Source organism: Pieris napi, chromosome 19 (genome assembly GCF_905475465.1).
Source record: "Pieris napi chromosome 19, ilPieNapi1.2, whole genome shotgun sequence".
Lineage (NCBI taxonomy): Eukaryota > Metazoa > Arthropoda > Insecta > Lepidoptera > Pieridae > Pieris > Pieris napi.
The window spans coordinates 8,985,347-9,002,259 of record NC_062252.1 but is presented as its reverse complement, the minus strand read 5'-3'; the positions used below and the strand labels follow the sequence as shown (position 1 = coordinate 9,002,259).

Here is a 16,913-nt window from a genome sequence, read left to right as displayed (position 1 = left end):
ACATAGAAAGAAAGTCCATTGGTGCACAGCCGGGGATCGAACCTACGACTAACGACTTATAAATAGCCCTGAAATATTTCGCCGACAATCGAAACCAAGTCCTGCAGTGTTATCGCTATCTGTGTTAACGACTATGCTCCTTGCCGATATAGTATAGGTATAATAGACATTTAATTGATTAAACTGAAGGTAATACGATAGTATCTTGCTCCTAGATCATTGCAGAGATTCAGGCTGAATATTCATTGATGTAACGTGTAGCTTGTACTGATATGCGACGCAGACGGGTTACTAACCTCACAGCTCATGTAGGTATATTATTCTATATATACTATTATACATATATTCTCTTATTCTTATTAGTGGGTACATTCGGTAGTGGGCTGATCGGGTTTAGAGAAAGCATTGTTAAGTGCCTCGAACCTTATTCGCTGTTTTTCTCATTTTTTACACGCTTTATATTAGCTTCACCTGTATGTATGTATGTATGTATGTATGTAACCGACTCCTTCGGACTCGATTTTGACCCACTTTTAACGGACAGATTTAATTCAAACTTTGGGCACCTGTCAAAGATCGATTACAATGCAATAATCCGAAAAAAAAAGGGAAAAAAATAATAAAAAAATTAACTAAAAAATAAAAACGTGCGTGGGGCGCTCTGTGCCATATTTTTCGTCTATCGAGCAACCCACGCTTTTTAGCCCGGTCATTTTAGTTTTATCGAAAAGTACCTCAGAGCAAAGTTGTAGATCTTAAAATTCTCTATAAAAAAGGTCCCTATGATTTTTTCTCTAAGACCCACTATTTCCCAGATATTGCGCTTGTTAGAATCACGTTCTACATAATATGCACACATTTCATTTTTTGTAGTATACTCGGCGCGTTTTTTTTTAACGTGGTATCCCCGGTAGGCCTATTCCACGAACCTTTCTGACGTTATTTTCAGGAACAATAATTATTTAATAGTATAAAGATTATTGATATGGGTTACCGAGTTTAACTGTCGTTCTAACTTTTTTTTATTACTTTAATCTGACTCATACTCTTCATATTCAACTTCAACAATCATGTTTTCTTCAATTTCTTCTTGTTCTTCTTCTTCTCCTTCCTGTTGATATGCGCTTAGAAATTGTTCAAATGAAGATGAATCAGTTGTCTCTTCATCAAAATCACATGAATCTTCCTCTCTTGTATTTAATTGAACATTTGAGCAAGAGACACCTTGGCAATTGGTACACGCTGGAGAACACTGCAACCCTACTTTTTACAGCCACATTTGGCACTACAACCTTTCTTGCAATTGCAAAAAATAGTGTTAAGAAGATTTTCTGGAGCAGGGGGCAGTAAAGTTCGAATCGGTTCCAAAGTATTATTTATCAATTTCCAACCCCAGTCTTCAGGGTTCAGTTCATTGCCTTGCCATGTCTGAACTTGATAGTATACTCGAAACAAATGTTGACTAGCAGATGCCGATGTTGGAGGAAGACAAGATAGCTGTATTTGCTTTTTGTTTCGTGTATTTTTTACAAATGTTAAATATCTGTACGTATCTATGCAATCAATTTTTTTTGGAGCTCCATAAACCGCAAGAAGAAACCGAATTCCTTTAGTAATTAGTATTTGAGGTGAAGAATTAATTTCTGTAAATACTTTTGCGCCGTCAATCAAATTACTTTTTTTAAATAATTTTAGTACTGAATTTTTGCCCCTTCTAAACATTGCTGACGTAGTATCGCATCCGGTCATCTCATGTAAAAATAAAATAATGTTTTGGCATTTTGGATAAGCTGATAAACTTGTAGAAGAATATATTTCTGTTCGTTGCTGCGCCTTCCCAGGTTATACTAATAATGTATACATAAAAGAGACACGAGTAGGCATTTTTGCTTGCTTGAGTACCTAAATATGTATATACGTGGCATATGTGTGCATACTATGTAGAACATGATTCTTACAAGCGCAATATCTGGGAAATAGTAAGTCTTAGAGAAAAAATCATAGAGACCATTTTTATAGAAAATTTTAAGATCTACAACTTTGCTCTGAGGTACTTTTTCGATGAAACTTACCGTTTTCGAGAAAAATCCAAAAAACCTAAAATTTTGACCTTGGGCCCCGAATAAGTCCCTAAGCTCACATGGGACTGATGGGGACTTTTGACACTTTATTCCTTGTGGTAAACCTAAGGTCTCTACGAAAATTTGGCTTTGTCGGAATTTTCTTTATTTGATCACTATTTTTATGTCTAAAATGACCGGGCTATTTTCACAATAACACCAGTGTTTTTTGTTCATTTTCAGCCTAAATTAGGAATTATTTTTCACTTTTTAGTTTGATGTGCTTTAAAAGCGTGTTTTTTAGTTTTTTTAAACTATTATTTATTTTTTATTTTCTGCTTAACAAAAATTTCTGGTATTCTTATTGTATGGTTTTTTAATATTTTTTTCGTAACACGTTTACTTACATTGTCATACATTTAAGACAAAAGAGTTTGTATGCCTATTTAGTAGTATGATGTGGTAAACTTTAATAAATAATTAAATAAAAGTTTTTCCTACTTATTAGTCTTATTGGACTTTAAAACAATCTGAGGCCCCATTTTTCTCGAAGCCCGTACCTCGGCCTTTTTATGTGGGCTTTTGTTTGGGAAGAGGAAAGCAATGAATGCTTCGCAAATAGGCCCCAAGCCAGCAATTACGGCTGCGAGACAAAAGACCATGTATTGTCTAAATTAAGCGGCCATTTGTCGTAAATTAAAGATTTTTAAAACTAATATAAGTGTGAAAGTGGTTAATGGAGTTATTTGATAAACTTTTATTTAGAGATAAAACTGTGTGCCATGACTTAGGTACAATCTTAGTTAGTATTATTATTTTTATGTAATAGGAGGCAAACGGGCAGGAGGCTCATCTGATGTTAAGTGATACCGCCGCCCATGGACACTCACATGGCCAGAAGGCTCGCAAGTGCGTTGCCGGCCTTTCAAGAATTGGTACGCCCTTATCTTGAAGGTTATTATTATTATTGTTATTATTGGTTATTATTCCTAAGTCGAATTGGTACGGAAATACTTCAAACTGCCTTAGAAAACGCTCAGTTGTAGATCAACGGACGTCGAGGTGACACGGATGATATTTTGTATTTTGCCTTGACGATAATGAAACTCGGTATTAGACCGAACAACTCCTCTGATCTGTCTGTCCATGGAAAATGCGGTAGAAGATGCAGAGAGACCCCACATCTCTTCGCAACGCAAAGGGATCAAGCCGCACGGAAAGTGATTGGTCGTCGACGATCCGAATAGCTCTTCTTTGTTAGGCATGGGACATCTATTTAAATTCTAGCTTTATAGATTCTATTCTAGAACTTCAAATGTGTAATAATGTTATGATGTGTGGTAAATCTAGGTCTCTAAGCAATAACGTAATGGCTTCGAACCCGAAAATTTATATCGTCAAATATTTACATGAAAAAGTAAGGGTACAGTTAATTTATTTTAGTATATAATTTGGCATTTTATCTATTTGAAAAAGATTAATTTCTCTTAATTAGCAATGTTATTTAATTTTACGTTAATAAAGTAAGGTAATTAATATCTTTGATATCTTATCAAATTTAATTAAGTCAGTAGGCGTGTCTAAATATGATTTTATAATTATACTAGCTGACCGGGCAAACGTCGTTTTGCCATGTATATCATTTAAAACAAAAAAATAGGGGTTGATCGTAGAGGGGTGAAAGTTAGAGGTTGTATGTATTTTTTAATGCTGTATCATAAAAACAGCAAAAAAATATCTAAAAATAAAAAAAAAATGGGGGGGGACTTAACATTTAGGGGGATGAAAAATAGATGTTGTCCGATTCTCAGACATACCCAATATGCACACAAAATTTCATGAGAATCGGTCGAGCCGTTTCGGAGGAGTTTAACCACAAACACCGCGACACGAGAATTTTATATATTAGATTATGAACAAACTAACTTAATGACTTTTGATCTCAGATCTGTTTCATTCATCGTTCTTCTATATCTTTACCAATTCCTACCAGCATGACCATAGCCTTATACTGGCTTTTAAAATACTGAATCAGTACTAATTATATTCCTTTTTTTAAAGAACAGCAGACAAACGGGCAGGAGGCTTCATGAAGACTCTCAATGCCAGAGGGCTCGCGAGTGTGTTGCCAGCTTTTTAAGAATTGGTACGCTCTTATCTTGATGGACCCTAAGTCGAATTGATTCGGAGATACTTCAGTGGGCAGCTATTTCCACATTGTGGTGGTGCGCGGCAAAAACTGCTTTAAAAACGCTCAGTTGTGGAACGACTTTTAACATATATAATATACAGAAATTGCGTATACAAAAATAGATATTCGAAAGTTCAAATCGAATATTATAAACCAGCACAGGGCACGAACGTTTTAGCCTAGATATAAACGGATTCCCAATGGTGCAGTATCGTTTACGTTGCCTTATTCGCGGAACATTTCCAAACGATTGTAAAACTACATTATGACCTATATTATACCTATCCGTTAATGAAACACGTATTTTATTGTGTGTCAGAATGCAGCGTGGATTTGCTTGGTTAGCCTTATAAACTAGACTGGGGTATAGTTTTTTTTATACAGAACTGGAGAGACATTATATATTGGAGGCGACTAACATATTAGCTAACTACTACACTAACTACTTCCGAAAAACGGGAAAAGGAAACGAGGAGGTCAAGTTAAAAGATGGGAGGACGATCTGCCAAAAGGATGGAGAAGGTCTGCCAAGGATAGAGAGATGTGTCGTCAAAGACTCATTGGTCTAGTGGTTAGTACCCCTGTCTGCGAATCCATGGGTCCCGGGTTCGATCCCCGGCTGATACGAACATCGATGTGATGAGCATTTGGTGTTGTGCTTAGGTCTTGGGTGTTTAAATATGTATTTATATGTCTATCTATCTATAATATGTATGTATATCCGTTGCCTAGTACCCATAACACAAGCTACACCAGCTTAGCATGGGACTAGGTCAATTGGTGTGAATTGTCAAAAAAAACGATGGGGGGAGGCCTATGTTGACAGACAACCTGACCAAAGTGGTTGCTAATAAATTATTATTTCGCTATGTAAATTAGATTTAAGAATGCTACTGTTAAATAAGAATACCATGTAAGTTAAAAAGGTCAGTGAATAAAGGGCTTTTATTATTATTATTATTACACTAACTACTTACATTTAGCTATAATAGCTTGGGGTTCAAGTGGACAGGCGCTAATTAAAGATTTAAGTTGACGCCTGGTAGTACCGGTGACCCCAGAGCTGGTGCTTTCCTCGCTCAACGAATAAGTTTAGCAATAAAGGAAATGCTACCAGCGTAATGTAACTGCCACAGGGACCAAACTTTTTAAATTTGTTTAATTTTCTTTTTATTAATTTTTAGTTATTTTTATTATTACTTTGTCATTTAAGAAAATTGTAAATACTGTACATTTGATTGTTATGATTACTTATTTACTGTATATTTATGTTGGAAAGAAGTACTATACGTAAAAAAATTTACACAAGATAATAAAAAATATTTTTAAAGCATTACGCTGTAACAGACAGCGCAATCCATTATATAAAACAATCATAGTCTACTTTAAAAAGAACTATAAAATTACATAAAACTCGTTTAATACATGATTACTGAATCGTTATTCAAATGTAGGTAACTTACGCGAATAAGTACACTGTTTCAGTATTGCCTAAACGATTCGTTCGAATGGTTCTAACGTTTAATCTATAGATTACGCAATGGACTGGAAATGGTGTAGTTTAAAATAGCTCCTCTCTACTAGGAGTCTTTAACGTGCTTGTGCTTAATGAACGAATTAAACCTATCACGTGTTTATAGCTGGGATTCCAACTGGAAATACTATGTGGCATGTAACCCATGTAACACTCGCTCGTACGGTGTAGAAAAACATCGTGAGGCGTGCCTTAGGCTGAATTTAGTCTCACACCGACCGCACGCGCACCGTCGGCGCTGATGGTCGAGATATTATATGAACTTCTAGGAAGCATTTTTGAATGACGCGTAGCTATCAGCGCCCACCGTGGTCGGCGCTGATGGCTGCGCGGCCGTACGCGTCTTTGTAGGTAGTACAAAGCAGCAATAACTAATACACTCCGCATTTTGGTCTTCGTCTGTACAGTAAGGCGGTTAGTACGATACTGAAACGAGCCACACTGAGCCTCAGCGCTGATGAACTACGCGCTGATCTATGAGCGCTGACGGTGAGCGTGAGACTAAATTCAGCCTAATACCCAAAAAAACAACGGCGTCGTCAATGTCAAGGTGATTACTTGAAATCTGAGGCCTAGACAGTTGTATGTATGAATTAATTTCTGCCTTGATTCACCTTGATACCACGTGTTTCTACAGTAATGAAAGTGCATGCTCCTATTTCACCGCGCGTTGATGATAGATGTAAAACTTATTTATTCATATTTTTTCTTTAATTACAACAATTAACTGATGTGTAATGAATGAGCATGATATAATTGTTGGTATGTAAATATGAATATGTAAGGGAATTTGTGGTCTATATCTTATATCGGAAGCTTTAAGTAAGTTTTCATACAAATCTGAATCAATATAGGCTCATCAATATTCATAGAACTATCGAGACTCGCTATCAATTACCTAATGCGTCGGCACGAGCCATGAATATGGAAGCCGCCACCGAATTCGGTCATTAGACTACGAGCTTTGGGTCCTTTTACTGGTATTTATATTTTAGGCTTTTAGACCCAAAAATTATCTCTGAGGAACTCGGATACACCTACTTGTCAATAAGGAAGGAAATTCAACAGTTGTAGCTATACTGTTTTTTAAACAATATTAGTTTAATAAACTGCCTGAGGTTAGAGTTCAAAACACAATTCAAAGATTTTGTCTAAATTAATTATTTGTTTGAGCAATAGATGGCGTTAGGCGTGTGCTAAAACGCGATGGCATAACAACATCTTAGTATTATATAGCATTAAGGGTTTATATAAAATAAAAAGTTTTTAAGTAATAAATAATTAGTGAAATTGTGTTGTGTGTCATTCCGTGATAGGTTTTTGTTCAGATTTCATTTCGCATTTCTTGTGATGTGTTTTGTACTGTTATAAAAAACGTAAGGAAAGCTAGGTTCAAATGTGTTTATTTATTTATTTTATGTATTAACTTATATAATTAAAATACACATATAATAAGAAATATAATACAATTAACATAATTTAATGAATATAAGGGCAACTGGTGGCCTTATCACTTTCTAGCGATCTTTTTCAGGCAACCACATTATTAAGGTTTAAGAGCATTTTAACTTGAACAATTTGTCATATTACTACGTATATATAACTTTAGTGTGACATTTTGCATGCTATTTATTAAGTGAAATATCTAATGTATTGGGTTTTTAAAATAATTTCCTGTGTCTGTAAAAATGGTTATTAGTATGTATTAATATAAAAACTTTTGGAATACTTTTTAATATTACGTAGAGTAAAGCATTTGATTCCTCGGAGATACCATCTTCCTTTGCCATTCTACAAATTCAGGTAGTACCCGATAGGTAAGTGTATAAGGATACTTAAGTGGAGTGTAAAATCTACTCAAAAAGTCAGCTTAAGTAATAATTAAAGTGACAAGAGAAGAGTTCCCCATTGAAAGAGGTCCGACAAGCGGATCCAATCTCGTCAAAGTTGTTTTTGCAGCACCAGAAATGGTGAGTAGTCTATAATGGGATTAAAAGGGCGAATATCAGAGTCACTATAAAGCCATACAATAACTTACTAATGAATTGATAGAATATGCTGAAGAACATGAAGCGTGGATGGAAAGAGTTTGAGCAAGGAAAGGCTGGTGAGACGTTGGAAAGACGATATAAAAAAGGTAGCCGGGGTAACATCGTATTGAATAGCGAAGGAGAGATCAATCACTACATTAAAGAAGCACTTTGTCGAGACAAGCTTATCAGTTAATAATAAATTGTGAAAAAATACCGCAACAATACAGCAATAAAGGCTTATTTTGAAAGAAAGAATATTATACACAATAACAGGATATTTAGATAAAATAAAGTGCACTAGTCTTTAGTACTTGTGTTGTGGGCAGCCAGTCTCTTCCTTTTGACATGTTAACTGTACTTTACTTTATGATTTCTGAAATCGAATTTATAATTAAACTATTTTTGCACAATAAGAATATTTTCTTTATTAGCATTTTATGTATTTAAAGCAATTCGTGAAATAATGTGTTCATGATTACGACTACAAATTATGAAATACAAAAATACTGGCCTAAAGTTAAACTCAGCACTTGGCAAGATATTGTTTCAATGGGATTTTAAAGAGCTGGATAAATATGCAGAAAAATAAACGCTGATTTTCGCTGAACGTGTGCCAACTTATCTATTTACTGTAATTGCAGGCAGTCTTTGTATTTTACGGTGATAGTGGCGTGCTTAAATAACATTTAAATTGTCTAATAAAAAATTTCAATGTTAAAATTAACGTCAAATAATGGTTTAACAATAAATATATACATTATCAATTAACGACAAATTTAAGAATGATTGAACATCAAAATTTAAAGGCCGGCAACGCACCCGCGAGCCCTCTGGCATTAAGAGTGTCCATGGGCAGAATCACTTAGCATCAGGAGGCTTCCTGCCCGCTTTCCCTCTATTAAAAAAAACATCTCAACTATAATATGAAATTTTACCGTGAATTAATAAAAACGTGGAACTGAATATTATACGATCAAAATACGTATTAGAATGGTTTGCAAGAGAAGGTTAAAGTATTTTTAAAGCGTCAATTAGTTATATGGGCAGACGTCTGTCGAAGAGATGGAATAGGCCCGACCAGAATAGATAGAGCGGTCAAAAGTTTTTGTTAGCAAACAACCAAGCTTTATACCTATTTGGTTGTTGAAGACATTCATTTGTTAAAGTACACCGTATAAGTTACAATCTATCTATTCTAAAATATATGACAATTACGATGAACTTTAAATTTACATAATAATAAAAAAGAGAAGAAAAAATTTGAGTCTAAATTTTAGTTTTTACTCCAGTACCAAATTTAAAGATACTTATTCGCCTAATAAAAATTAGGTACCTGATAGGTCCTTAGAAACGCTTTATTTAGAATTGAACAGCCCATAACTATATCCAGCTGTGAATAAGTAAAGTTTATTCTGTTGTGTTCACGAAGATTTCAAAGGAAAGTTTTTGAATTATTACGTTCTTTGTTTTGTAAATAACGTCCAGTACACAATTAAATATTATAGAGAAACTATCAAGAGTTATTTATCAGTTTTTGTTTGACATTTATGTTAATCAAAAATAGGCTAGTAATTTATGTTAGATAGTACAAACATCATACGTTATTAATATTAAGCCATTCAATTAGCGATCGGTGCAACTAATGCGAGCAATATGGAACAAGTTCTGAATATATAACATCATCCATATACTATTATTGATTTTGTCCCACTAGATGATTTTGTCCCATTCGGTGTCGAGAGCCTTGGTCCGTGGGGTCCTAGCACTTTAAGGCTTTTTAAAGAAATTTCAAAAAGGTTGAGGTCGACGTCACAGGAGACCGAAGATCTGGCAGCTACCTCGGACAAAGAATTAGTCTGGCTATTCAAAGGGGGAACGCTGCCAGTATCTTCGGAACCTTGCCTAAAGGGGAGTCCCTTTTAATAATATATTTTAGTTATTATATGTTAAGGTTACTTATTTATTTCAATGTATATATAATATTTTTTTAACATCATCTATATACATCTATATATGTATTTTACTATGACAACACTGAAGCGCTACGCAGCTTAAACATCAAACTACTTAAAAACTTATTAAGCACTAAGTGTCTTATTACTTAAAGTTGCAGTAGAATTAAAATTATAGTTTTAATCTAAGATTTTATACACGAACCTTATGACTTTTCTATTTACAGTATAATGTCTACTTAATTCTATTTCTTGAATCGGTAACTCATATCTGAACACCCTGGTCAGGATGGAGATTTCTCACGCTCTCTTAGAAAGTTAGGAGTAGCGGCTGCTACTGTTGCCTGACGGCGGTTAATGCCGTCAGAGCCTCGTTCATCAGTGAGTTATGCGCTATGTAATATGTATGCGCCCCTGTTCAATACCTGCAGGTAAATCTACTAGTCAGTGGTGGACCGATATTATTTTTATTGTGCTCATTACACTATAGCCGATAAAATAACAATATTAGTAACCTATTTATTTAATTATATTCCTGATTATTTTTGGTGTCTTTAAAGTTTTCTCTTATAAATCTTAGCGTGTTTTTGGTCTCTGTCCAATGAGATAGTTTCGATTATGATTTTAGTACATTTATGGATATTTTCGTATTATGCCATTATTAGAATTACTTTCTTATACGAAATAAATTGAAATAGTACTTTGTAAAGTTAGTTAGTTAGTTAGTTAAAGGTTTGATACATATAAGCCTTGCAAAAATATGGCGGGGCTGATGGCTGGCCATGCATCATACTCGTGAACGGGTGCTACTTGTGGTGACTGGTCGGACTTGAATTCGTGTATGCGGTGATTGTATTTTATTTTTTATTTTTTATTATTGATTAACTATTTAAGAAGTATATTAATTATTTGCAACTCCTTACAAACATTTTGTAAAAAAAAAACTTGCCGATTAAAAAGAGTGGCGGATAGTTTATTACCAGTTCTTCTCTTCCGTTCTTGATTTGAGAACTGGCAGTAAATGTAAAATTAGAAGCATTTAATGTATATTTCTTTTTTGACGTTCATAAGTGTAAATTGTGTTACCCAAGTAAATAAATGATTTTGAATTTGAATTTGAACTTGAATTTGAATTGTTTCATTATTAAACTCTGTCAGGTTGGGTGAATAAATATTCTAAACAAACTTTACTGTTATTTGCCTAATGAAAAACAATTATATTTAATAGCTAAACAACTTAAGATAATCCGTTTAATTATGTCTCCAATTAATTAGAGACAGTGTCTTAGTATTCCTGGATCAATAGTTCAGGTTAGGACCAATTAATTCGTGTCCCAACTATTTGAGATATGCAAGTAATTTGATTTCGGATTTATACACACGATTAGCGCCAAGTGATACATTATTGTAAGGACAAACACTCACTGTGTAATAAAGTAAAAAAAATATAACTAATTAAAACACTATTTTGACCGGATTGAAGTTATGTAAAATATAACTATGCAAAAGGTTTTAACATGTTAAATTATTTGAAAAGAGAAACTATTTTATATTATTGGTACTAGTCACCCGTCCGGGGTTCGCACGATGTGGTTTTTTTAATCTATGAAATCAATATGAATGTGTAGGATTTTTTAAATTCTGTTTAGTTTTTTAATTTCTGGTCACAAAAATACAAATATTGTAATATTAAGTAGATAATTTAATAAAGCTTAAAAATGCTTGCAAAAGCTGTTGCCACACACAGTAAAAAATAAAAATATAAATAATGTATATATGGTAGTATCAAAATATATGTATGGTAGTATCTACCTAACATATATGTATTGTCCAAAAATATACTACCCCCATTGTTTAAAGAAATAGTATAATCCTCTCTCAAAGGCCGGCAACTCAACCACCCAGTCCATGGCTGCCCTTTTTGTGCGTCCCGTAGACGTCGTATGTTTACCCAATAAAAAATAAATAAATTATACAAAAAATTCTCACCTTTAGTTAATGTAAAACTTTTCTACTTAGTCTAATCAAATAAAAGCCTACTTTTGAAGCACACTCAAAGCAAAACCTTTTGACTCGGTTTCACTCTCATTTTCAAGTTAAAACCTGCAATCTTAAAATCTAAGCTAAAAAGTCCCGCTGAATTTTTCATTTCGCAGTTTTTGCATCCGTTCCAAATGCATCCGATGTGGTTTTTTTAACGTCTGTGTTTGCTCCTGTTTGCGATTCGTGGAGGTCACGCTCCGTTGGTTATCAGAATATTGCGAGTTTAATGAAATGGTAAATGAATTTCTTTTGGGAATTCGCAATATCACTTCTATTGGCACTCAGTCTCAAGATTCTTGCGCAAATGAACCTTTTAATTACTTTTACCTTATTATTTATATTTTATCGCCGTTTTCCGTATTATACGTAAATATTGTTTTACGACAAAAGCGATATTTTAAATATATTATTATAAACATACTAGCTGACCCGGCAAACATTGTTTTGCCATGTATATTATTTCTAGGAAACAACTTTTTAGTTGAATAAAAATAACTATCAATAATAGAAGTAGGAGTTGATTGTAGAGAGGTGGTTGAGGGTATGGTTGTATGTATTTTTGTATGATGATAATAAAAACATAAAAACAACAAAAAAAAATCTAAAAAATAAAAAAAATTGGGGTGGACACTCCTTATCATTTAGAGGTTTGAAAGATACATAGTAGCCGATCCTCAGACTTCCTGAATTCATATGAATCGGTCAAGCCATTTCGGAGCAGTATGGGACCATTGTGACACGAGAATTTTATATTATATTAGATTAAAATGAATATAATATTATAACAATTTTATTCAAGATATTGCCACATTTGCAACATAAATTAATGCCTTTATTTCTAACAACCAAGTTCTTACACCTAATAACTAATCTTATGAATTTACATATTTTGATATTTAATATTATGATTAATCTACTTAATCTTCCTCGGTCTCTTCTCATCCGACATAAGCTTCCTCCAGATTTTTCCACTGTGGTCTGTTTTGGCCTGTTCTTATCCATAGTGGGCCTGCTACTTTTTTAAGATCGCCTTCCCATTGGAAATCCCAATCCCAATGGTCTTCCTCGGTTTCCTTTGCCTAGTCTTGGATACCATTCTACAATATCTCTAGTCCGTTTCCCTGTATAATCTCTTATCGTATGGCCTGCTTATTTAATTATTTCACACCGTATTCTACATTTTTGTTAGTCTTACTCTGTCCGTTATTTTAATTTTTAACATGCTTCGTTCAATCCCTTGCTGGCATACTCTAAATTTTTGGATTTTTCCTGCTATTGACTATGTTTGGCTCCGTAAGTTAGGCAAGATTTTATGCACATGAAAAACTTTGCTTTTAAGTCTCTGAGGTATTGATATTTCGTCATTTTTCATAATACCTATTAGGTACCAGTATCTGTTCCATATCCTTGCTACTCTTGGTTCTACTTCTTTATCCATCTGTAGTAATATAGTAGTACTATAATTTTAATACTATAATAGTTAATATTTTTTTCTGTCTAGTTTTAGACAAGTGCCTGACAAAAGTCTAGGATTTTTGGGCGGAAGAATACGACTTTTAAATATACCGTAACAGTAAATATCGTTTATTGAGATAAAAGTCCATTAAACCGCCGTAATTTGAACGCACTAGGCCGAACCTTTAAAAAATGAGTAAATGTAAGGTGTTAATTTGTTTTGAAAATATAAATATCCCTGTACGTTTGAAAATGGAATTATTCTTGTATTTACAACTGTTATCTATTTATCCGTCAAAAAGCAAAACATAAAGAGAAATAACAATGAAACGAAACACAACAATTAAGCCGAGATAACTTATACAACCCTAGAGTTTAACGAGCACCGATAAAGCTTTGTGCAACTTAATACTGCAATGTATGAAATTTCGGATTACCTAACATACAGGAAATGTTAACTGTATTTATTTTCCTGTTTTTATTCAGAACTGGATAGACGTTTGCCCACAATGTTACCTGATTTTAAGTCAGATGCGGCCTATATGAGGGCACACCTGTCAAGAGTTTGAACGTTTTTGTCTTACTGCAAACTTAGCGGTAAGTTAAGACTCTGTCTTGTACCCCAGAACGTTACTGAAAGATAAACCTGATAAATGAAGAGAATTGTTTGACCATTTTTGTTTTTATTTGAATAAGATAATTGTCAGTGCTTGAGTGGATTGTGACTTGAGATACCTATTAGAATTAGGAAATCTTACCATATCTCATAATGGTTTTAATTTGCACTAAATTAATACCCATTCCCATATTGACAGCATTCAGTTATTTTGTCACATACTATCCTTCTAGAATAAGTATATTTAGTATTTTTTATACATGACCGCGAATTGACTTGTGTCTTTTTAACTAATAGTTAATTTATGTTCTATAATAGTTTAAAATTGCTTCAAATGAACCTTCTAAAACAAGTATCTTTTATATATCAATTTATAAATATATTGGAAGAGTAATGCTAATATGTAGTTTATAATGCGGCACTGCGTTAGCACTAACATAATTCAGAGAAGCATTCCAAGCATATCAGCATTCCATTATTTGTTATGTAAAGGTTTAGGTTATATTCGTTTATCAAATTAGTGTTAAATTGTAATGTAATTTAAGCTGTAATGAAAGAAAATGGTTACATAACTAAAGAATACATTATTTAATATATCTATATATATAAAAGAAAGTCGTGTTTGTTACAACACTTATAACTCGAGATCGGCTGGACCGATGTTAGTTATGTCTTTTTTGATGGATTTTTCTCCACTCCGAATAGCAGAATAAGTAATAAAATATCGGATAAGTTATCGAATAACAATAAATAAATAAATTAACTTTACGAATGCACACGGCATGTGGTGACATTTGTTGACAAAACTACGCATCATTTTACGTCGAATTCGTGTCACTTCAAGAAATTCCGAACTTGAGGTAAATGAGGAGATGCATAACCAGGCTTTGATCTTGATCGAAAACATGTGTTACCTCATCAAAAAATTTTGTAAAGCAGAAAGTGCTTTAACATGCAGTATCGCAATATTGGCGATAGAGAGAAGAGGCCTAATGTGTAAAAACTGCCATTCTTCTTTTGCAATGGCAAGCAATAAAACATTTCTGTATTTGCAAAAAAAGTTATCACCTTAATGAAATCCTAAAATAAGTTTAACTAAAGTAACAACGATATTATTATTAAGGCGGAACGAAGTTAGCCGGGTCAGCTAGTTTAAAATAAAATCAAGATATCAAGAATTTGCAATATAATCACGATATATATTTAAAGTTTATTAAAATACTTTTAGAGTACACCGAATGAATCTTAAGGTCCAACAAATAATATATTTGCTAACTTGACTCCTATACTACCCTTACTACAAGTTGTACCAGTGTTCCACCATTTTGTTTTGCTACAGCTTCTATAAGGAACGTAACAAGTACCCTACAATGAGAAAAAAACTTTTAATTAATTTACCAAATTGGAGAAGTTTTGATACTAAAGTTACCGTGGTTGTGATGTAGTTATTAATAAAGCACTTGCCAGCATTAGTTGGGAAACTATCAGTTGAGGGCCTCTTGAGATCTTGCTTTAACCTAGCTGGTTTAAGTGAAATTTCATCGTAGCGCAATATTATTATGAACTTTAATAAACGATAGTTATACATCTGTATATAGGATTTTAGTATCATGTTTAAATCGAATTTAAACCGCATTTTTTTCTCTTGGTTTTTCATGCTACAAACTACTACCGATACCGGCAAACATCTTGAACATTTAACAAAGGAGTGGTGGAAAGTTTGCGCAGCGCGGGACACAAACGTCAACTGATGTACCAATCACGCGATCGACACGTCACTCTCGCGCCGCCTCGCACCACCGTCCCTTTCCAGTGATACCTAAAAATCGCTTCTGCGCAAGGACATTTGTTCAAGATATTTGCCGGTATCAGTACTAAACAGATATTTATATATCTATTATCTGGTGATCACCTTTGTGACACAATTTTTGCGTCTCAGATATGCTGGTTATCTGATACCGTTTTTCATCACCATTTGACGTTTAACTAAGACTAAAATAGCCCAGAAAATGCAGTAAGTACAGATTAAGTAACTATTTGCTTTAATAATTCAACAAGTATTTAATGCCCATTTTAAATTTGGTGGAAAGGGGATTTGAAGATACGACCTTAGGATTGAGGGTCACTAGTTACTACTAGCTAGTATTGCGCGCTGTCCTGAGTTAAGAAATTATGATTTGATTATAGAATTAAGATAAGAAATCCTCGGAGCAGTGCGAGCTCTTTGAAGTCTTCGAAGTGCCCAGGAGACTTCTGTGCTTCTGGAAAGAACTAGGCTGGCTTAGTTAGCCAGGACTTTACGCACAACGGACCTAACCTTTAGCCATCACATATATGTTTTGTTTCCGTTCAGCTTTATTTTACTGTGCTCATAATAATCATTAATTAGGTTAAAGAAATATGATAAATTCCTTTTCTAGAAAATGAGAGTCGAGTGATACTAGCAGTTCGTTTGTAAAAGGAGGTCTGGAATCCTCGAAAATTATATCGTACAAATTAAACAAGCTGTAAGTAACAAGCAGTTAAGGAAGATTGTGTACGTTGCAGCTTAAGCTATTGTTTGGATGCGAGTTCCACTTCAAAAGCTCAGTAACTTGCTTAATAAGCACAAAGGTAAACTAAAAGCTATTTTGACTGAGTTGTCTTTGAGCAATTGATAAATAATTTTAGTCCATTTTTTTAAAGGCTCATAATTAAGTTGGTCCGTGCCTATAAAAATAAGTTTAGAATACTATTGGGTGGTCTAGGTTGTTTCAACAAAAAAAAATGTTAAAAACAAACTAAAAGTCTTATGTCGTTACAATTAATATAGTGTTTTAAACTTAATAAAAATTGGCAACACAGAGCCAGTACACACCGGAACTAGAATGTCAAGTTTATTCTTGACAGCTGTTTATAGATGTCAGCTGTCAATACTTCTGAAACTAAACGAACGCTTATCTGTGTTCATCGAAATGATCGAAGAAGTGAAGATAGTGAGTTATACAGAAAATAAAGAATAATATAGTATTAAATGTCGTTTTATAAAA

General features: G+C 33.7%; 1 protein-coding gene across 1 annotated transcript in view; it reads right to left on the bottom strand.

The window, feature by feature from the left end:
• Positions 1-1,030: 1,030 nt before the first annotated feature.
• Positions 1,031-16,913, bottom strand: part of LOC125059079 (craniofacial development protein 2-like) — a 37,987-nt gene continuing 22,104 nt past the window's right edge. Inside the window, exon 2 of the mRNA XM_047663279.1 lies at positions 1,031-1,111. Within this exon, the coding sequence (XP_047519235.1) occupies positions 1,031-1,111 (81 nt within the window). The remainder of the gene's footprint in view (positions 1,112-16,913) is intronic.